This window comes from Eleginops maclovinus, chromosome 20, assembly GCF_036324505.1.
Source record: "Eleginops maclovinus isolate JMC-PN-2008 ecotype Puerto Natales chromosome 20, JC_Emac_rtc_rv5, whole genome shotgun sequence".
NCBI lineage: Eukaryota > Metazoa > Chordata > Actinopteri > Perciformes > Eleginopidae > Eleginops > Eleginops maclovinus.
In genome coordinates, this window is record NC_086368.1 from 24,498,513 (window position 1) to 24,521,923 (window position 23,411).

At 40.2% G+C, this 23,411-nt stretch overlaps 3 protein-coding genes across 7 annotated transcripts; 2 read left to right on the forward strand and 1 right to left on the reverse strand.

Annotated features, from left to right (window-relative positions):
* The first annotated feature begins 700 nt into the window (after positions 1 to 700).
* LOC134882839 (6-phosphofructo-2-kinase/fructose-2,6-bisphosphatase 4-like) lies at positions 701 to 12,491 on the forward strand. 3 transcript variants are annotated; one of them, XM_063910815.1, is made up of 14 exons: positions 701 to 916; positions 5,621 to 5,737; positions 5,824 to 5,920; positions 6,004 to 6,070; positions 6,174 to 6,248; positions 6,339 to 6,395; positions 6,489 to 6,610; positions 6,962 to 7,169; positions 7,255 to 7,401; positions 7,492 to 7,596; positions 8,649 to 8,778; positions 9,041 to 9,103; positions 9,227 to 9,291; positions 9,928 to 10,677. In XM_063910815.1, exons 1-14 carry the CDS (start codon positions 865 to 867, stop codon positions 9,985 to 9,987), a joined length of 1,365 nt encoding a protein of 454 aa, XP_063766885.1. In that variant the 5' UTR covers positions 701 to 864; the 3' UTR covers positions 9,988 to 10,677. The 3 variants fall into 3 exon arrangements, with proteins under 3 accessions (XP_063766885.1, XP_063766884.1, XP_063766883.1); XM_063910814.1 differs by lacking the exons at positions 701 to 916; positions 9,928 to 10,677 and adding exons at positions 3,496 to 3,848; positions 11,660 to 12,491; XM_063910813.1 differs by lacking the exon at positions 701 to 916 and adding an exon at positions 3,509 to 3,848.
* Positions 12,492 to 13,176: 685 nt separating this feature from the next.
* On the reverse strand, positions 13,177 to 15,879 carry LOC134882841 (actin-related protein 2/3 complex subunit 4-like). Its single transcript, XM_063910819.1, has 6 exons — positions 15,727 to 15,879; positions 14,939 to 15,057; positions 14,480 to 14,591; positions 14,274 to 14,369; positions 13,827 to 13,997; positions 13,177 to 13,688 (listed from the first exon to the last, which is right to left on the reverse strand). Exons 1-6 carry the CDS (start codon positions 15,727 to 15,729, stop codon positions 13,683 to 13,685), a joined length of 507 nt encoding a protein of 168 aa, XP_063766889.1. The 5' UTR covers positions 15,730 to 15,879; the 3' UTR covers positions 13,177 to 13,682.
* Positions 15,880 to 15,908: 29 nt separating this feature from the next.
* Positions 15,909 to 21,541, forward strand: tada3l (transcriptional adaptor 3 (NGG1 homolog, yeast)-like). 3 transcript variants are annotated; one of them, XM_063910816.1, is made up of 10 exons: positions 15,909 to 15,995; positions 16,320 to 16,359; positions 16,726 to 16,970; positions 17,571 to 17,818; positions 17,992 to 18,097; positions 18,211 to 18,346; positions 18,457 to 18,560; positions 18,714 to 18,820; positions 18,984 to 19,175; positions 20,912 to 21,541. In XM_063910816.1, exons 1-10 carry the CDS (start codon positions 15,924 to 15,926, stop codon positions 21,102 to 21,104), a joined length of 1,443 nt encoding a protein of 480 aa, XP_063766886.1. In that variant the 5' UTR covers positions 15,909 to 15,923; the 3' UTR covers positions 21,105 to 21,541. The 3 variants fall into 3 exon arrangements, with proteins under 3 accessions (XP_063766886.1, XP_063766887.1, XP_063766888.1); XM_063910817.1 differs by having other exon boundaries at positions 15,952 to 16,118; positions 20,912 to 21,538; XM_063910818.1 differs by lacking the exons at positions 15,909 to 15,995; positions 16,320 to 16,359 and adding an exon at positions 16,398 to 16,440 and having other exon boundaries at positions 20,912 to 21,539.
* Positions 21,542 to 23,411: the final 1,870 nt, after the last annotated feature.

A 23,411-nucleotide genomic window follows, 5' to 3' on the forward strand; every position in this document is an offset into this window, starting at 1 on the left:
TTTGGTAACCTGAAGAGTGCGTGCTATATCAAATAATCAAAAGTTACCGTAAATGGTGGAAAGTAACTAAGTACATTTACTCAAGTCTGTAATCTGCACTTAAGTATTATTTATACAATACTGTACTGAGTATTTCCATTTAATGCTACTTTATACTTGTACTTCACTTTACTTCTTCCCAGTACTATTTACTCCACTATATCGTTACAGTTATATATAAAAGCACATGATATATTTAATGACATGATGTACTGTAGTACTAATAAACCCCATATTTTACCAAGTCTCTCTTAGGCTCTGCATTAACAAACTTCAAGTTTAAAATACTATTAAATGTGATATTGAAAAACAGGATAATATATTATAATATTCTACAATAATAACATTTGCTTACTATCTTTACTTTTGAAGTACATTAAGCAGATAAATCTTCAGTAGTTTATATTGTAAATTATTATATGAAATGCGCAGAATGTGTACTTTTTTTCACTTAAGTAAAGGATCGGTGTAATTCTTCCAGCTACAGTCATTTTATGTTACCTGCAATAGCCCATACATACGATTCATCATGATGTATAGCTACAGTGTGTGTGTGTGTGTGTGTGTGTGTGTGTGTGTGTGTGTGTGTGTGTGTGTGTGTGTGTGTGTGTGTGTGTGTGTGTGTGTGTGTGTGTGTGTGTGTGTGTCTGTAAGGGGCAGGTACAGTCTGCATCCAGTTTTGGAGGAAGCTTCCTCCCAGCCCAGATCCAACACACACACAGACATATATAGGGTGTGTGTGTGTACAGTGAGCAGCATCAGTGTATTGCACAGCAGTCGGACGCACGTACACGGGCAGCACTGCACTCCATCAGACAGACGCCCATGATGAGAGGCTCATCAGGCACCAAACTCACACACAAACCGGAGAGAGACGGTAAGAGACATCCTTATGAACATTTTCTACCAGACATGTGCATTATGGGAGTTTAAATCGTGCATGTTTAACCGGATGATAGCCACGGAGAGGGACATTAAGCACTTCCGAGACGTAAACAAGAGCGGATGTGCCGTCGTAGGTCGGCGCTGTCACCTTTACCCTACATATCAACAACAACAACAACAACAACAACAACAACAACAACAACAGCTGACTGTCTTTGCTTTTATTTTAGCTACCAGTCCCATTCGTTTGTGCGTTGACACAGAGGATGGTGAACTGTCAGGCGGATGTGGTTTAGGTTGCTGTCGACATTTTAAAAAACACGTAGCCTACTAATGCCTTAATGCGCGTACCATTAACCGATCTCCCAGGTTTCTATTTGGTTCTACTGATAACGAAGGAGATGCTGCTGCAGATTTGCAATTTCCTAGCTGTGTGTTTGTGGTTTTTGTGATTGTACAGTTCACCCCGCAATAGCTTTTCGGTCTTCTGAGCTCTGAATGCTGGTTTCTGAGCTGAATATAAATCCCCCCACCCCCAGTGCGATGGATGCTGGTTGACTGCCAAGTGTATTTAACATACTATATTAGGAAATGACTTATGTGCAGTATAGAGAAGGCTAAAGACTGTTAGCTGCAATCACAGATGCAGGCAGCTGCTGGGAGAAAGAGGAGGAGCTCACACACAGCAGCTTCCTGTTCGTGTCCCTATGTAAAGTATGCAAGACACCCCATTTAACCTTTATGTGATTTATAATACAGTGTGCATATCAGTTACTGCCTGCTGCTGTTGTAAAAAACACTTTTCAAGCTTTATGCAGATAAGATAAGATACTTTAAATAACACAGTTGCCTGATCAACTTTAATGCAAAGTTTGTTTCACAGTTAGTTCAGTTTCCCTATAACAACATTGGATATGTACCTGAAAAGCCACAAATCTATCCCCAACATGAGTTAGTGTGCCATTTATCTATGGACCTGACATATATTACAGTCTACTAGCAGCCAGGGGATTTGAGAGAAGGAGAGTAAGAGCTATTTAATTATAAACGTCCATCTCGCCATATCTAGGTCCCAGAGCGTGTTGCTCTAAAGCTTGATGTACTCAGTGCCTCAGATAGTCCATACAGAACATTAAACAGATGAACAGATATTATCGTTGTGACCCATTATATGAGAAACACCAGCAAAGTCTAATTCAATCTAACAAACACACCTCTGCAAAATGTCCTCTCTTTATAAAGCTTATAATGATCATTTTGTTGACATGTGGGTTATCTCCATGATCATTTCATAGGTCATTGTGACAAGGAAGTTCTTTTATTCGTTAGAAAGGCCCTCTGTTTACCTGAGATAAATGAAAATATTGGAAACACATTCAAACAAATCCTCTGACGTTCATAGAACTGTGTTGCATGGCTGTTTTACGTTACAGGTGTTGTTTCTGTTACACTGGTAGTTTACAAGCCTGTCAACACTCGTAGAGAGACAGAGGGAGAGTAATGCTGCCACCTAAAGGACACTGGCAGATCCTGCTTGTTGGGATTACCTTAAATGCCCTCAATAGAAAGAGGAATAAAATGTTCTCAACATTTATCTCCTAGTGATTGCTGATTTATCTGTGAAAACGTTCAGTACAATGAGCAGAAATGGAGATTATTTATATTGTCACAAGGGATCTAAGATCACCACAAACATGTTTTTAAATCTACATTTACATGGTACAACTTCAACATTGTGTGGAAAGCATTGCTCTGTATACCACTACTGCTCTTCTCCATTTACAAGAGTGTTGAAGAAGCAACGGCTGTGGTGTTGTTGTTCCTCTTTAACAGGTAGGCAAGGGACAAAGAGCAATATGAATCAAGTACAAACATTACACGCTCATAATCAGAAAGGTGAAACAAGGCCACATAACCAGTGGACACACCTTTGTGGGTGGACCATGGGTTGCTTTACCAACTGTGTTTAGCTCCTGCTGCTACAGGAAGCTTAGAATAATAAGAACAACGAAATAATGAAGAAATAGTAGAATAACTATCTTGCAATAAGACAAAATACCTTTTTCTAAGCATTCATTTTGTTATGGCATGAAATTGTAACTAAGAACTTCCAATATTCCTCAGTTCCATACAGCCTTTATCATGTTATTAGTTACAGCTGTGCCTTTCCTGCTGTGATTTGTTCAAAATGTCTCTATTGAAGTACCATAACTTTGTCAGTATCTGGCACACTCTCATAACACTGATTAATGACCTGCCATTTAAGAGCTGCATCCATGCATCATGCAATTGTGCTGTGAAAACAATTATCCTATGTTTTAATATTATAATTATTGATGCATCAATGTGTTCATCACAGCTGGTGAAGGTGTTTTAATAGTTCACATTATTACTCAAAATCTGTGAAGGAACTAAAGATATTTTTAAAATGTAGTGGAGTAAAAGTAGCAACACATTTAAATACTAAAGTACATGTAGCTCAAAATTGTAATTAAGTACAGTACATGAGTAAATACTTAGTTACTTTACACCACTGCCTAAAATAATCAACGTGTGTGATGTCGCTGCGCACTCTGTCGCCCCTTCCTTACGGTAAAACGGAAAACCTGCTTCGCCCGTACTGCGGTTATTACGGCCGAACGTTTGTCAGTCCGGATCACGTGATCGCGGCAGTGGTGAACGAAAGTCGGATCATCTCCATCACCACACAGCAGCGCGGATGAAACACCGGTCAAACTCAGAGCTGCATCCGGGGAAAAGGCCCCGTGTTCCCGCCGCGGCAGCCTCCACCTCTACCTCACCTCAACACGGCATGGAGGACAAAACACCGTCAAATCCGCGGGAACTCACCCAAAACCCCCTGAAGAAAATATGGATGCCGTGTAAAAATGGCCTTCCTGAAAAACACATTTCTCAAAGAAAGGGTGCGTATGAAGAGCCTTCATTGAAGACGTGGCGTCAGCTGTTAGCTTCGGTGTCTAAGTATCTACATTATTGACAACAGCTGGGCAGTTGAATGAGTAACGTAGGTTTCATTTGTTTGCGTGTTGTTTCCATTTGAATGCACGTTGCCTAAGTACGCCACTAATGCAAAATAGGTCCACCTGCATGTAGCATATCCAATGATGGAAAAGCATCCAAGTAATGTACTGAAGTACATATTTGAGGTAGTTGTAGTTTACCTGAGTATTTTCATTTTATACTACTTTATACTTCTACTATTTTGGAAGCACATTTTGTATTTCTCTGCCTTTATTTTACAGATGTATTTCCTTGTTTGTTTTATAAATTCAGATTTGGACACACAATACTTAGGAAAAACTTCGAAAATGTCATTATTTTATTTAGATTTAACCAACCAACGTTATATTGAAGTAACTGCAACCTTAAAGTGGGTAAACAAAAAGGTTTTAATGGAATTAAGATGGTTTTTGTTCAAAAATATTTCAGTTAAATGTGAAGATTAGCTGCTTTTGCTATAAAAAAATGTTTAGTTTTTATCTGACATGAGAACTGTTACTCATAATACTTGAATAACATTTTCCTAATCGTACTTCAATACTTTTACCTAACTACCATTATTGATGCAGTACTTTTCATTTAAATTGAGTATTTTTACAGTGTGGTATAAGTACTTTTATAAGTGAAGAATCTGTGCTGCTTTCCATCATGTGTACATATTTTATAATATGCCAATCTGCAGCTCTTCCGACCGCTGCATATCTGAGTGTGATGTTAGCTCACATTGGTTGTAAACGCGTCACCTCAGTCCTCTGATGTCTTGCTGTTACTGCAGCCATCTGGTTCACACAGTTATGTAAGGATTCACATGATGAAGGCTGCTAGCATGGAGGAGAAAGAACTGGCACTGGGGGAGCTCACCTCTTTGTTAGTGTGTGCCAAGGCCGAAGCACTAGCTGTTGGTAAACAGGAATTGTATCCCGTCAGTCATGTGAGGGATGATTTACCCCCTGTGGAGCTGCTGTTGCATTTTGATCTAGCATTGGCTTCTTTTCTGTACAGTCGTCGTTTCATCACTGTGACTGTGGTGGTCTGACACAGGATTTTTTAATCAATTTGACTTTAAAATGGTCTGTTTGGGTGGAGTCAGAAGTAGATTACGAGTTGTGAAAGTTGCTTTTGGTATTGTATGTAATGCACCACAATGTTATTCCCTCCTCCGAAGTAATTTTCCGTGCCTTAACTGACAGGAAATGTTAAAAACATGTTCATTATTTTACCAGAAAATGCATATGAAATTGCACAGATTAAAACGCAATCTCGCTCTCTGACCCAGTCATCTGTGCACACACTGCATCTGCATGTGGAAACATTGTTGGCTCTCTCTAGATGTCAGGATTGGTTACAGTGCAGCGTTACACAACTGCTCAGCCTGGTGCCACCGTGACCTCTGCTCCTGTCTTGTGATGTGATGGGAGGTGACTTCACGGCAGATTACTCTTGATTGCACGCATCGAAAAGGGCCAACAAATATACATTGGCTCTCATGAATAATGTAAAGGGCCAGACAGTAAAGGGAAAGATTTAAAAGCAACGCAGGCACATTTTCATCTGTGAAAAAGATCAGTTGATATGCTTGAAAGGGGGGCGTTACACATTCATACTGAGATTGGATCAATTATGTGAGCTATATGTGATTAGCACACGACTTAAACTTTCTCCATTTTCTTTCCAGTATGTATGACCAACTGCCCCACGCTGATAGTGACAGTGGGGCTTCCTGCCAGGGGGAAGACTTATATCTCCAAGAAGCTGACCCGCTATCTCAACTGGATCGGAGTTCCCACAAGAGGTACAACTTCAATTCTAGAGAATAACGTTTATGAATTCAGTATTTGTCACAAGCTCAGACAAGGATGCTCTCCATCTCTTCCATAGAGTTCAATGTGGGGCAGTACAGGAGAGAGTTTGTGAAGATCTACAAGTCCTTTGAGTTCTTCCATCCAGACAACGAGGAAGGGTTAAAGATCAGACGGTAAGCGTGGCCTCAGCCTGACGTTACAATTAAGTAACCAAACATTCGACTCATTGACTGATTCTGATCTATGGTCTTTGCAGAAAATGTGCCTCAGCAGCGTTGAACGATGTGCGACAGTATCTCACAGAAGAACGAGGCCAAGTGGCGGTAAGTCAAAAGTCTTATTCTGTTTTGGGGGAAAAAAAGTGTGGTTGCGACACAGTGCAATGCTAAAAGTCTCCTCTGTTTTTGTTCTGTCTGCGTTAAACAGGTTTTTGATGCAACAAACACCACCAGAGAAAGAAGGGAGACCATCATCCAGTTTGCAGAGCAGAATGGATTTAAGGTACATTGTTGCATCACAGTTCGGGGAGGACATACTTCCTTATTTCACATCCACACTAAGTTCCTCTTTCTCCTCATCATCTTCTCTCAGGTGTTCTTTGTGGAGTCTGTGTGTGAAGACCCAGATGTCATACAGGAGAACATAGTGGTAAGTGTATGAGTTTATCTGTTCTTTTTATCATAAAGGGAAAGGAGCTTCAGTCCATGGTGTACTCACTCCTCTGCCTGTGTCTTTGTTTAGCAAGTGAAGCTAGGTAGCCCGGACTACACCAACTGTGACACGGAGGAAGCAGTAGAAGATTTCCTGAAGAGGATCAAGTGTTATGAAAACTCATACGAGACTCTAGATGAAGTCCTGGACAGGTGAGGGGAAGCTGGTGTAGAGAGAGTGTTTTCGAAAGCAATATAGGAAGAACTAGCTTAGCATTTTAGCAATTTTCAAGTTTACTCTGTTCTTCTGTAGGGGCTACGGCTTCTGTTTGGTCTTTAAAATGGTGAGAATTTAGTGTATCCCAAACCTAAGATGTCTAATTTGATCCTAAACGCAAAGACATTACGTTTACTTGAATGGAAGGGAAAAGAAACCACAACTTATTAACATTTAAGAAGCTGGAATCAGAGAATTTTGCCCTTTTTTCTCCCTTAAAATAATCACTCAATTTGAACAGCAAAATCTTTAGCGATTAACCTAAAGTGTCTGTGTTCCCCCCTCAGGGACCTCTCCTACATTAAAATCATGGACGTGGGTCAGCGGTACATGGTCAACCGGGTGTTGGACCACATCCAGAGCCGGATCGTCTACTACCTCATGAACATCCACATCACGCCGCGCTCCATCTACCTGTGCCGCCACGGGGAGAGCGAGCTGAACATCAAAGGGAGAATCGGAGGAGACTCGGGCCTCACAGCGAGCGGAAAAGCGGTACATCAAACTTCTTCAATTAGAGATATTTCTTTAGCTTCGAATCACTTGACTAGATAATTTAATATGATGCAATATTATGCAGTTTGGGAAGAAGCTGAGCCAGTTCCTCGAGACGCAGGGCATCAGCGACCTGAAGGTGTGGACCAGTCAGATGAAGAGGACCATCCAGACGGCCGAGGCTCTCAACGTGCCCTATGAGCAGTGGAAGGTCCTGAACGAGATCGATGCAGTGAGTAGTTTATACTGGACCAGTGTTTGCTGACGTGTGATGTGCAAATTAAGTTTAATCTGTGAGTGTGTGTCTGTGATGTCATTGTAGGGCGAGTGTGAGGAGATGATGTACGAGGAGATCCAGGATCACTTTCCTCTGGAGTTTGCTCTGAGGGACCAGGACAAATACCGCTATCGGTACCCCAAAGGAGAGGTCAGTGGATAATATCCAGTGTTGCTATGTGTTCTCTAATAATGGGAGGTGTGTGTTGTGTCTGTTAGGGCTTCTGTTGATGTTTTAAAATGAAGAACAAACCGTTTTTGTTAGGGCAATTCATCATTGGTCTGTAAAACAATCATTTCAATTTCCCATAGCAGTTTCTCAAAGTCCAAGATAACGTCTTTAATGATGTTGTTTTATCAGCCTAAAAATGTGTTCACATCAGTTTTTTAACTAATGGGCAATCAGTTTTCATGTCGAACAATTACAAGATTAGTTGACAAATGGTGGCACAATAATGACGGCACCCAAAAGATTGTTTATACCCGTGATTAAAGTATGGTATGATCAAGCTTTCAGCAATTTGATAGGATCCCTACTTTTTGTAAAACGTTGCAGTAGCTTGTAGACAGTGTGCCTCTGTTTGAATCTTGGAATCTCAGTCGGTCCTCCTTTGTGATTTTATAATAACACACTCAAAGAAACTTACACATAACCACAAAAACAATTAAAGTGCTTCCAGATGACTACTGTCCAATCGCTGTCTGCTAATGAGCCGCACCTCCAGCCTTTTCAACTGATTTGGATTACAGTAAACAAAGACCTCGTGTGTGTGTGTGTGTGTGTGTGTGGTTGTTTACTGTCTATGTGTCTGAATGCCCGCCAGTCTGTTCTCGTTTTCAGTCCATCCCATTACCACTCTATTAATGTAACACAGGAAGATGAGTGCGTCATTAGGCGGCTGCTGGTGCTGCAGTGAGGCTTCGGGGAATCCTGTTAAAGCTAGACCTGGTCTAGACGGCCCGTATTGATTTTTCCACACGCTTAAATGTCTATCTGTTTAACCGAGATTAAATATTTAGCAGAATGTGTTTGATTAACCGATTTACAGCTCTTTCTCTGTTGTATTTAATCATTTAACTTCAACTGTACAGGTTTTAATGTGCCCTTTCATAAACATAATGTGGCTAGAGCGTTCTATAGCTTATAATGGCGATCCTCGTATAAAATCGTGCTTTGATTTTCCTTTCTCTCTTGTGCTTCAGTCCTACGAGGACCTGGTGCAGCGGTTGGAGCCGGTCATCATGGAACTGGAGCGCCAGGAGAACGTTCTGGTCGTCTGTCACCAGGCCGTCATGCGCTGCCTGCTGGCCTACTTTCTGGACAAGACGGCAGGTCAGTGCTTCAACGTCACACAAAACAAAACAAAAAAGAACAGCACCGTGGGAAATGTAGCAAATCATTAAGCTTGGGTAGATTAAGAAACTTGGAAGAAAATTAATTCACATTCAATGTTTGGTTTAATATTAGTAGATTAAGAAACTTAATTGTTAACTTAATATCTTTCTCTTACCACTCGTTGTCCTTGCTGGAAAAAACACCAACATGACAGATCATTGGTGTAGTGTCATGAACTCGTGTGTCTCTCTCCCCTCAGAGGAGCTGCCCTACCTGAAGTGCCCGCTGCACACCGTGCTGAAGCTGACGCCCATGGCCTACGGTAGGACCGCTCTCCTGTTGGCATCTTAATTCACACAAATGTCTCTGAGAAACAGGAATAAAAAAAATCCCTCTCCTGCTGCCTGAGTTAATCAGATGAATGTGTTGTCTGTATACTCTGCAGGCTGTAAGGTGGAGTCCATCAGCTTAAACGTGGAAGCAGTCAACACACACAGAGAACGACCAGAGGTGGGTATAACAACACACACACACAGAAACACACACAAAGTAAGAAGACAAAGGCCCAATCCCTACACACTCTTCATTAAGGTGTAGGGTGTAAATACAGCAGCTAGCTTTGGGATGAACTCCCCTCTCTCCGGCAGAAACAGAAATTGGTGTTGCTTTTTGTAACCATGGTTTAGTCTCTGCATCACTTTGGTAATCTTAATAAAAACTCCAAAGATATATTTAGTGGCATTTCCTCTTTTTTGTTTTTAAATCTGATGTTTATACGCTGCATGGTTTTTGCAACCATTCCTGTAAATTAAATAAAGGCTACACATTTCCCCCCTCACACCCTTTAAATAAATATGCCTCCTAGTGGGTCATGTGACCGTTTCTTCCAGGGTTCAGTGCTAAAAAGCTACGATGAAAGTACTTGTTTAAACTAATTGTAAATGTTGGCTTTAATGGAAAATGTTATGAACGGAAATGTATGTACTTTTATGGGTAAAGTTATGCGAGGAAAATCAATACACATTTACAGGCGGAGTTTGGGATTTTCAGATGATTTTCCAGTACCCAAAAAGCCTCTTGGCCCTGTCTGTGCAGTGATGTCCCCCATGTGTTTTGACACTTCCCCTCTTTGTGTTTGTCAAACAGAACGTAAAAGTGTCGCGGATGTCAGAGGAGGCTTTGCTAACGGTGCCAGCTCACCAATGAGGCAGTGCCCCCCCCTACCCCTCCATCCCACTTTAAGCCCTCTAATACGCACACTGTTACCTACAGACGCACAAACGCTTCCCCCCCACCCCACACTATTTCATTGAACCCCTGTTTGCTCTTCCTTCCACTTACACTGTAAGACATGGTGGTGGTGGTGGTGGTGGTAATTAACTGGAATCCAGTTTTCTAATTTTGATCATTAATCCTAATACACGTATCCTGTGTCTCGAGCCCATTCTCCCATTTTTGGAGAGTGAATGGAAAGCAGATGAATTTTTCTTTTTAAACTAATGTCGTTTTACCAACTGTGAAGCAATGAATCTGTAGCACCTCTTTTTGTTGAAGTAGTGTTTAGTGATGTTTGGTTTCTCATTGATCTTGTCTGTTTAACAGATTTCTGCGATGTTAACTTTTGGCAACCATGTTTTTCTGTTAGTCGGTGTTTGCAAACATTTGTGCCTTTAAAAAATATATATATATTTTGCACGTATTTTACTCGGTGTTTCCTGATGAAATGGCCTCATTACCAGTTTGTCTTTAGGATGTCTAACATTATCTAATGAAGTGCAGACACACTATGTGTTTTATTGTAACTATGTGAAGGTTCTTGCAGTATATTCATCTCTGTGATCGGACATTAGAGGAGATACTTGTGTTTGTTTCTAAATAAACTCCGCTATAATTTCATGTTTTCTTACCCCCTCTTTGTGTGATTCATTTTGGAAAATGGTCATTTTGTTACTCGTACTGCTAGATATCAAAAGACGCTGATTACTTCCTTCCTATTCGTGCTATCTTCAGAGGTTCGGTTCAACGCCCTTCCTGCTTACTCTGCAAACTGAAGACTCAGATTTCCATTCATTCATATGCAAAGACTTCACTGCCATTCATCAGCCTGAACAAAACCCTCACTGTGTCACACATTTATTCTGCCTCTATTCAGAGTGATAACAAAATGCTCATAACTAAAGCTAGTGATACTGGCTCTTTGGTTGAAGGATTAATCCGTTCTACGAAATAAGAGATGATGTTGCAATGTCAAGACCCGATTGTGTGCACAATGTGAGTCAAATAAACGCATCATGAAAAAGTAGTGTTTTAATATAAAGTGCTGCCACCATGTTGATTTCAGCATCTGTTAAATATGAAGCAGGTCTACTGCTCTGCACTTTCATAAAAGAACTGGAAAATACAGTACATTTTTAAGGAGGCCAAATCATGACTGGCCCAATTTATGAAATAGAGACTACAGTACATCCACCAAAAGAGGTTATTATATTTGCAAAAACAACAGGTTATACAGCTGTGCAGATTATGAGACAATGAGCTCCACAGTTATTTAAAGGACCCATCAAACCAAGTTACTTATTTAGCCTCTTTCTGTTTTATAATGTCTATTTGTAGTTAAACATCTCTTTTTATGATTCTTTGTGGTCATGATGAGTCTCTTCCTGGTTAGTACATGTCTCCCTGAATGACATTTTGTAGTTGGAGGCGGGGGGCGAGGGCACAACAGTTAACCATCCATGATGGCCCTCCATGTAACTATTAAAGGAGCCCTATAATGCTTTTCTGTCTGTGCTGCAGCAGCTCTTTCCACCCTCTGTCTGAAATCAGAGCCCAGTTTATTCAAAAGGCTTCTAAAACTGAGTTCTTCCTCTCTCTCCAGAATGTGAACATCCATCGTTCGACTCGAGACGCCCTACTCACCGTCCCCTCTCACCTCTGACAGAGACCTCCCCTGCCTTTTCTGGTGGTCGCTTCACTTCTCCATCGAGCAAAACCTGCCCTTATTGATGACCCCACTGCCACACACACTGTAACCCTTCTATTTTTATTAGACAAAGCTTAACCTGAATATATTTTGTCTTTGAGCCTCAGTGTTCTTACTTGCAAGCTACAAAGTGTGGCACTCTTGATCTAATATACGTTATTTATCAAACACGGATTTGTTGTTGCTGTATTCGTTGATATTGTGCAGCAGTATCATTAAAACTGAAGGGTGAAGTATTATTCCTGTTGTTTTATCTAATGATGTTCAGCTAAACATGCTGCAATCCTTGTTTAATGTTGTGTGTCTGCAGTTGTGTCGTGCAATTCAAAGGTTGAAAACCTAAACGCATCACTACGAAGCTTTTGATTCTGTGGTGACTGAATGAAGAAATGAATGATGGTTATCAGTGTCATGGTAAACACAAACCTAACATTGTATACAGATGGTTAATTATATTTCAATTAAATGATATTGAAAATGCAACATTAGCTCAGAGCTTTATATCTCATGACTTGTAAATGTGTTATTTTTATAAACCGACACGTTGTCCCCTCTATCATTACGGGTTTCACTATTTATTAGGGCTGCACTGATGATCATTTTCAATCGCTAATAATCTGCCTGTACTTTCAGATGAATAGTTGAAATATTCAACTTTGTTTCTTGTCCTGCCAACTAGTAGTATTCAGTGTGCTATAATAAATAATAAAGACATATTCACAATTTAGTTCCTCGATTTTTTTTACATTTAGCTGATATTTGTTCTGTATTTTGAAATGGGTCATTGTGAAGAATTATGCAGAATTTCTTGTATATTTTTGGTAATTTAACTACATTTTGTTGCCAACAGTTTTACTTAAGTAGTAAGTTGAAATCAGGACTTTGACATGTAATGGATAAGTCTAAATAAGTATATTTGCCATATTCATAAATCAAAATAAAGCCATTAATATACCAAAGCAAATTCCTTGTATGTGTAGACCTACTTGGTAATAAAACCGATTCTGATTCTGATTGAGTTCCTTGGCTCAAATCTGTTATTAGGTGAGCGCAGTACATGCCTTGTGTAGCAGGGGGTGTGTGGCAATATAGCGAGACTGCGTATATCAAATTGCTGTGGAAATAAAAGTTACATTAAGAAAGTATTTACTTTAATTTTGAAACTGCCACATCTAAAATCTTAAGTGAAATCATTTGCATTACGTCACTGCTGAACAACTACTAAATATGCTTTTGCACAGTCTTCTGAATAACTTCCACTTCCTCAGCTGAAATAAAACACTGACTAAGGTGATCTGTGGTTGAAGTGCTAACTAAAAACAACTTCCTCAGAAGCAGAACAAATCTGTTTTTAGGTACAGTAACAGCAAAAATGCTTGCCCTGAAACACAAACATCAGTAATGGTCACAGAAAGGTATAAACAACTGGCTTTATTATCTCTCATTATTTTCATACATGTGTTTTAGTGGCTTCTCTACAGACAGCTCTTTCTCTGTGTCTGCGACTAAACGCCACTCTTTCCTGACCAGAGACATTTTGGAGACAAATTTGAAACAACAGTGACGGTGAACACGCAGAGTCATACACAAAATACAAAAAAACATGGCCGTTTTTATTTGCAACAGCGCGTCCTCAGTGCCCCTGTACTCATGACTATCAACTGGATTAATACTTTAAGGACCCGCCTTTGTTTGGGGATTTGTTCTAAGTGGCTGAAAATGAAACTGGTAAATAGTTCATTATATACAGTCATTGATATTCATGAGTACAGCGAAATACTTGAGACGGGTGCAAAGGGTGTCATCGTCGCCGGGTGGTCACGTTCTCTCATCTCCTCGCTGATTGGCTGTTTTCTCCACTCGTTTGCTGATTGGCCCTTTGGAGCGTTCTCACGGGCTTGTGTGGGATCGACACTGATCAGAACTGTGGAGTCAAATCATCTCCATGTTAGCATTTCTAAACATTTAAACACAATTTACCTCTGTGTGTCCATCTGTTACATGCAAGTGAGTAAAACAAATAATCCAAAGTTTAGCAACAGATCAAAAAAGACATTCTTACATTTTTGAGGAATTCCTCAGCAACGATACGAGCCCTGGCATTAACGGACAGTTTCATCTCGCTGATCTCTTTGTCGATCTCCTCCATGAAGTGGATGACAAAGTCCACCAGCTTGTGTTTGTACATCTGCTCCGTGTGGAAGTTGGTAATCAAGAAGCTAATATCATATCCCTGAAATCACAGTGCAAGGGAGGAAATGAAAAAGAAGCAGGTCAGAGAGAAACTGCTTTGCACCTCAAATGTCCCTTGTGTAATTATAATCATTGCGAAACACATTGTAAATATTAAGGTGACGGGTAAGTTGGTATATTGATTCTAAGAAATCAGTGCATGAGCTGCCTTTTGACGTTGAAGCGGTTCACATTGTTCCTCTTTTAGTTTTATTCTTCCTGTATATTTATTCCCCTTTGTTCATTGGCTATCGTTAATTCTGTCATTTTTTCTTACCTCTACTGGTTTCCTCCTCAGAATGAAGAAGTTCTCTGCCCTCATCATCATGAAGCGCATGAACTTGTGGCAAAGGATCTTCTCGATCTCATCAGCCTGCAGGGAAGAAAGTTTTTTATTAATGCATGCTAGACCGTCTAATAAAATAAGGAAACGTGTGCAGCCCTCAGACAAAAAGAGTGAAAATGCTGCTGTTTTTAAATCACCTGCTTGACAGCAATGCTGACTCTGACAGAGTTGATGGATCCCTCGATGAAAACCCTCTCCTTGTCATTACGGCTGATCACCACAGGCTGAAGTAGCAACTCCTTACTGCTCCTGTAAACACAGCACAATCCAGCTGTTACATATAAGACCAGGTCTGGAACCTACATGGCCTTTCAAATAAGCCAAAAATGTGTCCTGTTGAAAATCCCTTAATCTTTACATTGATTTTAAAAGATATGTTAACAAAAGTTGCAGCAAGTCCCTGCTGGCCAATTTTACAGCTTTGCCCACGCTTGTGTCATTTTTTCCCTTCCTAGATTTTCTTTGCAAGTTTGCACAAGTCCAAACTTGTTTGACAGCTGTAGAAGATCTGCAAAACAGCCTAAGGTCAAAGAAACTGCAATGCATTGGGACAAGCAGTAGGGCTGCAAACTACAATCACATTCCATCAAACCTACCGGACTTCCACCTCTGGCTTGTTGTGACGCTCCACCACCTGAGAGGAGAAGTTCTCCAGACAGAGGGCCGCCTGCAGAGTGGCCCTCACAGCGTTTAGGTAGGGGCGCAGAGTCGCTGTCTGAGGAGAAATAAAAGGTCACTACAAACAAGATCTTGCTGGATGGTGCTTTTGTTATTAAGATCAGGCTAAACTATCAAACGAAACCTCCCAGTATAATGTGGGTGACTCAACCGGACTGAGAGGTCATGTTTGAGCAGGAAGCAAAAATAGCTGTATGCAGGGATTTAGTCATTTACAACACACATGCATTCTTCTTTACATTTTGGACATACAACAATCATTTTAGATAGAAAACATGATAATAATCAATATCAAGCTGATGAAAGTTGTTTGCATGAATGTGAGGGTCATTAAAACGTAAATACATTCGCTTGCATTAACGTTACTGAATGAGATATTGTGGCAAATCTAAATGATTTACGTCCATATACAACATTCTGCCTATGCCAAACATATACACAACGTATCAACAGTCTAATGACAGATATTTATTCATGACAGCTAGTAGTAAAGGAGAAAAGGGGCCGAGAGGAAAGACAGCTCAGCTCGCTCACTTTAGTTTCTGCAAACCGTATCAAGGATGCCCGTCCTCTCATTTCACCGAAGCCCACCATAAAACCCCTCCAAGAGAAACACGAAGCTAATCTCACCTTTAGTCTTACCACAGTAATCTGAAAAAATGTTAAATACAGGAATATAAAGATACATTTAGAGCAATAGACTTACCATTTTTCTGATGTAAAAGACGGAAGTTCCTCAGCCACGCCTGGGACTCCTCTTCCGTAAATCCTACATCGTCTGGTTCACATAAAGTGCGCTGGTTTTTCACGTGTGATTTTTCCACAGACCAGAAATGCTGCTGACTGCACCTATCACTCCGCCCGGGCAGAGATAGTTTTCAATAAAACGAGCAACACCCTACGATGAGTCCATTCCGGGCTATTAACAGGACACATTTCTCAGCTACCGTCGGTTCAGAAATTATCAGACTTATTGTAACATGTTCTTATTAAATAAAATACGTAAAATACAGCGTTTTAACCCATATACTACCTAGTTAAATTGTACTGTTATGTGTTTAGCTGTGACCGTGATTTTATGCACCGTGACAGAAAATGGTTTGTCCCGGTGCTACCATTCTGGCATTTAGCACACATACAACCACATCACAATTCTTCATATTTGTTCTGATTTATGTATCTATACATATATATATAAGTATTTCAGCAACGATTAGATTTTTGTTTGTTCTTACAATCGTTCGTAAATCAATAATAAGATATACCTTTATTTGAATGTACTTCACATCCCTCCTCTAGTTGCAATGGTTTCTCCCATCATGGACGCCATCCACTGACGGTAAATATCGCTGCTCTTATACATTCAAATATATACATATATGTTCTGGGTTAGTTCCCTGTATGACTTGTAATATTAAAAGTAAGTCACGATGAATGTGTTTGTACAAAAATGATCAATCATAGCGACCGTTATTCAAATGTAAGAGTAAGTTGGGCCCAGCGAGCTCGCGCCCCGTGATGCAGACCTGCGTGTACGTGCATTTGTGTGTGTGCGTGCGTGAGTGTGTTTCATGCGTGTGTTTGATTATAGATAGACCAACAGCATCACAACTGTACTATAACGTGCATGTCTTCTCTTCTTCTATTTCTATTATGATTATACACTCACACACCCTCACACTGACTACCCATCTTCTTGTATCAGTTACTGGAGACACTGCCAGCTCTCACAGGAGCATCATGAGTGAGCTGAAGGACTGTCCCCCACTGAAATACTACGACTTTAAACCCGTGGAGCATGTCAAGGTGTGCCCCCGATACACTGCTGTGCTTGGCCGGTCAGAAGACGATGGCATCGGCATCGAGGAGCTGGACACCCTCCAGCTGGAGCTGGAGACCCTGCTGTCCTCAGCTAACCGCCGCCTGCGAGCCCTGGAGGAGCAGAGACAGGTAAGAGGAGCAGTGGTGTAAAGTAACTACATTTACTCAAGTACTGTACTTAAATACAATTACGAGATAATTGTATGCTACTTTATACTTATACTATACAACATTTCAGAAGCTAATATTGTACTTTTAAGTTATTAGTTACTATTTAAGTTTAGATTATTAGCTCATTTAAAATATAAATAATTTATTAAATTAACTTTGATATATATTTCTACGTTTAGAAATCCAGCAGCAGTATAAAATGTTATTCAAATTAAATCCACCTTTACCAGCTGTGATAAAAACACATCAGTAATCATAAGAGTATCGCAGAGACTCAATATATTTACGATTCTGAAATGGGCCATTAATTAGTACTTTTACTTTTGGTACTTTAAGTATATTTTGATTCCGATACTTTTGTACTTTAAGATTATTGAACTTGTCTTAAATGTAGTATTGCTACATTTACTTCAGTAACAAATCAAAGTACTTTTCCCAACTCTGGGTAGGAGATTGGAAATCCCCTTTCATCCCAAATCAGTAGTCTGTGTGTATCCCAAATAAAGACACCTAACATGCCACATTGTGTCTCTCCTTCTCCTCTGTGTTTCCTCTCAGATCCTCACAGACTGGCAGGACAAGAAGGGAGACAAGCGGTTTCTGAAGCAGGGAAAAGACCCGGACCCTGCCACCTCTTCTCGCCACAAACCAAAGAGGCAGAAGTTGGACGGCAAAGGCGGTCACGCTCCGGGTCCAGGTCCTGGTCGACCCAAATCCAAAAATCTGCAGGCCAAAGCCCAAGAGTATGAATTTACTGATGATCCACAAGATATTCCCCGCACGCCCAAAAATGATGCACCCAACAGGTCAGTAACAATTATTGTAAAATCTCTACTTACTCTTTGGTCCTCAGGTCATTATCAGACTTTATTCATCTTATTAGGCTGTTCTAACATAATTGTGCTGTAGTTATGATTAGGGTAGTGTGAATATGTTTTGTTCTGGCAAGGTGCTTGAAATGTTTCTTTTGAAATTTCAGATTTTGGGCGTCAGTCGAGCCATATTGTGCTGACATCACTAATGAAGAGATACGATTGCTGGAAGAGCTGCTGAAACCCCCAGAGGATGAGGCGGAGTATTTTAAAGTAAGACTAAAGCCAGCTACCTGTTGTCATGTTATACTGATATTTACTCAAGGCATGGCCAACATTCTGGATGATTTTTATGTTGTTTAGTAAAATGTATATGTTCACTGTAGATCCCAGCACTGGGGAAACACTACTCTCAGCGGTGGGCTCAGGAAGATCTGCTGGAGGAGCAGAGGGAAGGAGCACGAGCCAATGACAAGAAAAAGAGCCTCATGGGAGGACCGCTATCTGAGCTTGATGCTAAAGGTGGGGGAGGACATCCTTTGCCTTAGATTACTTCACATGGGCCAGTGTGCCTTGATATTACACCACTGCACAATCATCTAAATACTCACCTTCATGTTCAACTGCTGTAGATGTGGAGTCCCTGTTGAAAAAGTCTGAGTCCCAACATGACTCTCCAGAAGACGGGTGTCCCTTCGGTCCTCTCACACAGCGTCTGCTCCAGGCACTCGTAGAGGTCAGTATGCTGTGGTCAAGCATTTTAACTGATAAAACATAAAATAATGCATAGTGGCTTTTAAAAGTACAATTGTCTTATGAGAGAGATGTGGCAACTGAAATATTTGTGTTTTTATTATATCGTAAGAATTTCTTTCTGTAATATTTTCAGGAAAACATTATATCCCCCATGGAGGATTCCCCCATACCTGACATTTCAGGGAAGGATGCTAATGACGGCGCTGGGACTTCTCCTCGGAGCCAAGGAAAAGCCTTTAGGTATTTAAATAATTTATAGACTTATTATGAATATCAGCTCAAGCTGCTTTCAATTCTTCATCAGTCAGTTTTCCATCCAGCTATTCCACCTTTATATCCTAAGCATTTTACTTCACTCTTTGACACATATCTCATATCTTTGGTGTTTCTCCCTCCCGTCCAGTGTTCCTCACACTCGCTCCCTGGAGGCCCGGATCAAAGAGGAGCTGGTGGCTCAGGGTCTGCTGGACTCTGAGGAGCGTCCCGGTCCGGGAGGAGACTCTGAGGACGAGGTGCTGGCAGAGCTGCAGAAGAGACAAGCCGAACTCAAAGCCCTCACTGCTCACAACAGGTCCCGCAAGCAGGAGCTGCTCCGGTGAGGACAGGGGCAACAATATTCATTTCATTTATTTATTTAAAGGACAGTGCACATTGATCAACATTTCTGTAAACGTGCCAGTGTTAGCCAGCAGGCTAATTTTCAACTGTAGTCCTTTGGCAAGATGTTCGAACAACCACAAAAAGACAAGAGAAATAAAAACATAATTAAAAAACAAACTACACACGGCAACATACGACAACATAACAATAAATAGGAACAGACAAACATGCAAACAGATTCAATACTATCATACTATGCAGTTAAAAGTGTTCACATTTTTGATTGCTTAAAAGCCAGTTCTTAAAAGAGTGGTTAAATGTGTGATAGGAGGTGCTATTCCTTATCTGTATTGGTATTGTGTTCCAAAGTTGGGAAGCCCTCACAGAGAAGCACAGTTTTCCAAAGGAACTGGACCTAAGAGGGACTACACAATCCCCTCTTAGGGTAGACCTTGTGGTTCTGCTGTTTGAGTTGTTCTGCTGTTATAAAAGTGTGGTGAGGGAGCCTTGCCATTTATCATCTGAAAAATGACACATGCATCAATGTGTCTTAAAAGATTTTCCCAGCTGAGCAGGTTATGTTTGTCCAGGATTTTGCAATGGTGGTACAGCTTAGATTTTCTGTCCAAAACTTTGAGAGCTTGTTTGTGAAGTGATAGGATAGGTTTTAATGTTGTGCTATACACCTGGGTCCAGCTGGTCATACAGTAGGTGAGGTGGGGAATGATCATGGCAGTTGTATAGAGTTTTGCTATAGGTGTTGTCAAACAGTTCCTTATATATCTGAAGTTTGCTAGATTGTATTTAGTTATTTGGATTACCTTTCTCACTTGGTTTTTGAAGGATAGAGTAGTGTCAAGGATAATACCTAGATATTTAAAATGTGAATCTGTTCGAATGACCTCCCCAGACACAAAGACCTTAGGTTCACAGTGTGATACAGTGTTGGCATCCAGTCCAAAAATGTCTTTTGATTTGGATTTTTTAAAAGAAGTAATTATAGAAATAACTTTGGATTCAGAAGTCTCTGTCAGGGAGAAGACTGGCTGTGTGGTATCAATAGGTATTGAGTATATATGACCAGTTTGGGGACTGTGTATAGTCAGCCTCACAGAATTAACAAAGTGGTTATTAAAAATAGCCGCTATTTCCGCTGGTCCCTTACATAAAGTTCCATTGACAGTGATCTCCAGCTGCTTTGGTATTTTATGCGCTTTACCTGTTGGGTTATGCAGACAGTCCCAGATCTGTTTATGATTTCCCTTGGATTCATGAATCAAAGAAGAAATTTGATTTAGCTGCTCTGATTTCCTTTGTAACTGTTTCTTACGGATATAAATATATGCCTGTCGGTCACTAATGTTGATTTAAGAGAGTGCCTTAGAGCATTATCTCTACCTTCATTACTTTCCATATGTCACTATTAATCCAGGGGAGGGTGTGTTTATTATTGGCCTTACATTTTACCTTTTCCTGAGGAATAGCTTTGATATATTTTGGATTGTTGACATAAGGGCATGTGTGTTGGTGTCCACATCTGTGTCAGATAAAATTTGGCTCCTCTTAATGTTTTTGATTTCCCTGTCAAATTCATCAGTATCACTCTTGGGTATTCTTAATTGGTAAGATTTTGTGTTGGGTTTCAATTGGAAACTGGAAGATTCATGTAGCATTAAGCAAAGTCTGATCAGCTGATTATATTAACTTTTTTGTAATTTTGCTGCTTCACAGGTTGGCGAAAGAGGAAATGCGCAAGCAGGAGCTGAGGCAGAGAGTCAGGGTGTCTGACAACGAGGTGATGGATGGATTTCGACGTATCATGGCAGCTAGACAAAAGAAACGCACTCCAACCAAGAAGGAGAAGGACCAGGCCGGGAAGGCCCTGAAGGAGAGGGAGAGCATCCTAAAGCTACTGGATGGATAAAGGAAGAAACTCTGCGTCTTGTTTTTATCCAGGAAAATGTAGGAGGAAGAGTCTTTGTGAACTGTGACAGTGAACAGCTGTGTTTCTGGTGATGTGTGATACAGTTTACTGCAGGTGTGTGTGAATTCAGTAGAGATATTTCTGTATTAGTTTTAATGTTATGTACAGCAGAATGCTAATTTGATCAGTAACATTTTGTACGCATCGAAGACTTTCTCTTTATTTTTTGAATATTTTTCTTTGTTGGTGTAATTTTGATGTTGCTTTTTCTTTTTACCATTGTGATGTTATGAAAACAATACATGAATGTTTGAATAAATAAGTTCCACCTGAAGACAGTTTTTGTATGCGGGTGAAAGGTAGTTCAAAGGTGATGCATTGCAAAATGCTGCTACTGATCCAAGTTATGAGTAAACATCATTGGAAATAGTGATATTGTTGGGTTGCTCTGTGTATATTCTTATTGTTTTAGTTTATTACTAATTAAATGTAACGAAAACAGTAAATGGGGCCAACATGGCTAATTTTCAGCTGTTGTCCCCGGCCAGATGATAATAGACATCCTAAAAACAAAACCCATCGCAAACATTAATTTAGAAGAAAGAGGGAAAGACAAGAATATAGAGCTAGGATCAAAGAGAACAGTAACATGTCATTCTAAAACCACAGGTAGAATGCAGGACATACAAGCACAGAAAGGCATTAGCACCAACGTCAGAAGCAACACCTCAACACATGCAGCACGCCAGCACTCCAAATGTACATGACCACAAGCAACACAGAGACAGCACACGTTACTACATACAGAACATGTCACATATAGCACGTCACAATCACATAGGGGAAGTTAACAGGAGGTAGCAACATCCATGATCAGTACATATAACAAACAGGCTATGTCCAACATAGACTAGTGTGTGCAGGTGCAATTATAATTATTGTTCACCATGTTCCATAACTAGCAGCGTTCAAACAGAACGTACAATTCAAAAGCTTTTAAAACCCATAGGTCCTTCAGTGAGGTTTTGACAGGGTAATATGCTGGACTCTAACTTTAGGCAGAAATTTGGGTTTTATTTTTTTTCTACACCATTTTATCTTCTGTAACTTGGCAGCATGACTTGATGTATTTCCGAGCTACACTATGTAACCAGAAAATGAAAGGGGCCGTGCACTTTGGGAGCATTAGATATTAGGATAATATAATACATACACATTTATTCCAAACCACGGCGTGGGGGCTTACTGAGTCGAATGGTTTCAGTTTCATTATTATTATTACGACTTATAATAAACACGTTCAAGGCAATAACTTATCTCTCTACTGTCGTGTTTCATATTTCATATTTTAAATTTAAGATTTGTTCTTTCTTCATTTAAGAGTCACTATCCTGAAATATGGAAGCAGGTTTTAGTATAAATGCTTGCTTGTTATTTACCCTTTCTGACAAAACATTTAGAATATCTAACCATACCGTTCACCTTCACTGAGTCACCACTAGATGGCAGTCATCGTCTCCTGACGGACTGCCGACAGAGTTTACGCAGCAGAGGCCCCTGCGGTTGATTTAGGGCCAGCACAGTGTGCGTGTGTGTGTGTGTGTGTGTGTGTGTGTGTGTGTGTGTGTGTGTGTGTGTGTGTGTGTGTGTGTGTGTGTGTGTGTGTGTGTGTGTGTGTGTGCGTGCGTGTGTGTGTGTCCAGTATTAACGTGAAGATATTCTCACTGATCTTCATCCCAGGATAAAGCAGGAGACTGTGTGTCTCAAAGTGGACAGCTGTGGTGTGAGGGTCACCCGGTTCACAGCAAAGCAGTCACACACACAGTCACAGGCATGTGTCCACAAGTGTCAACGTTTTAACAGCCTGGACACTAAAAGTGTTTTCTACATACAAATATATATATTTTTAATTGTTTATTCTTGTATCTCCATACCTCTTTGTTTGATCAACTTTACAAATCCCAAGGCTTATTTTTTCTTTTTTGTATGATTATAAACAATGAAATGGATCTGAATTGATCAGAATAATGTCTTGAAATCTGGCTCCAGACTTTGAGCAGCACTTTTTTTTGGAAAAACAACAACATTTTCTTTCTGAATTGTCAATTAACTGCACTGCATATGTTAGTATATATTTAATGATGAATTTATATTTCCCTTGTACTAAGTTATTTTCTTATCATACTTCAATTAGTCTTTGGGCCAATAAAATATAACTTAAATATAATGAAATATATATACTGTATATAGAAAACTGTATTTCCCTGTACAAAAATACTTTACATAATTTCACAAGAGAATCCTTTT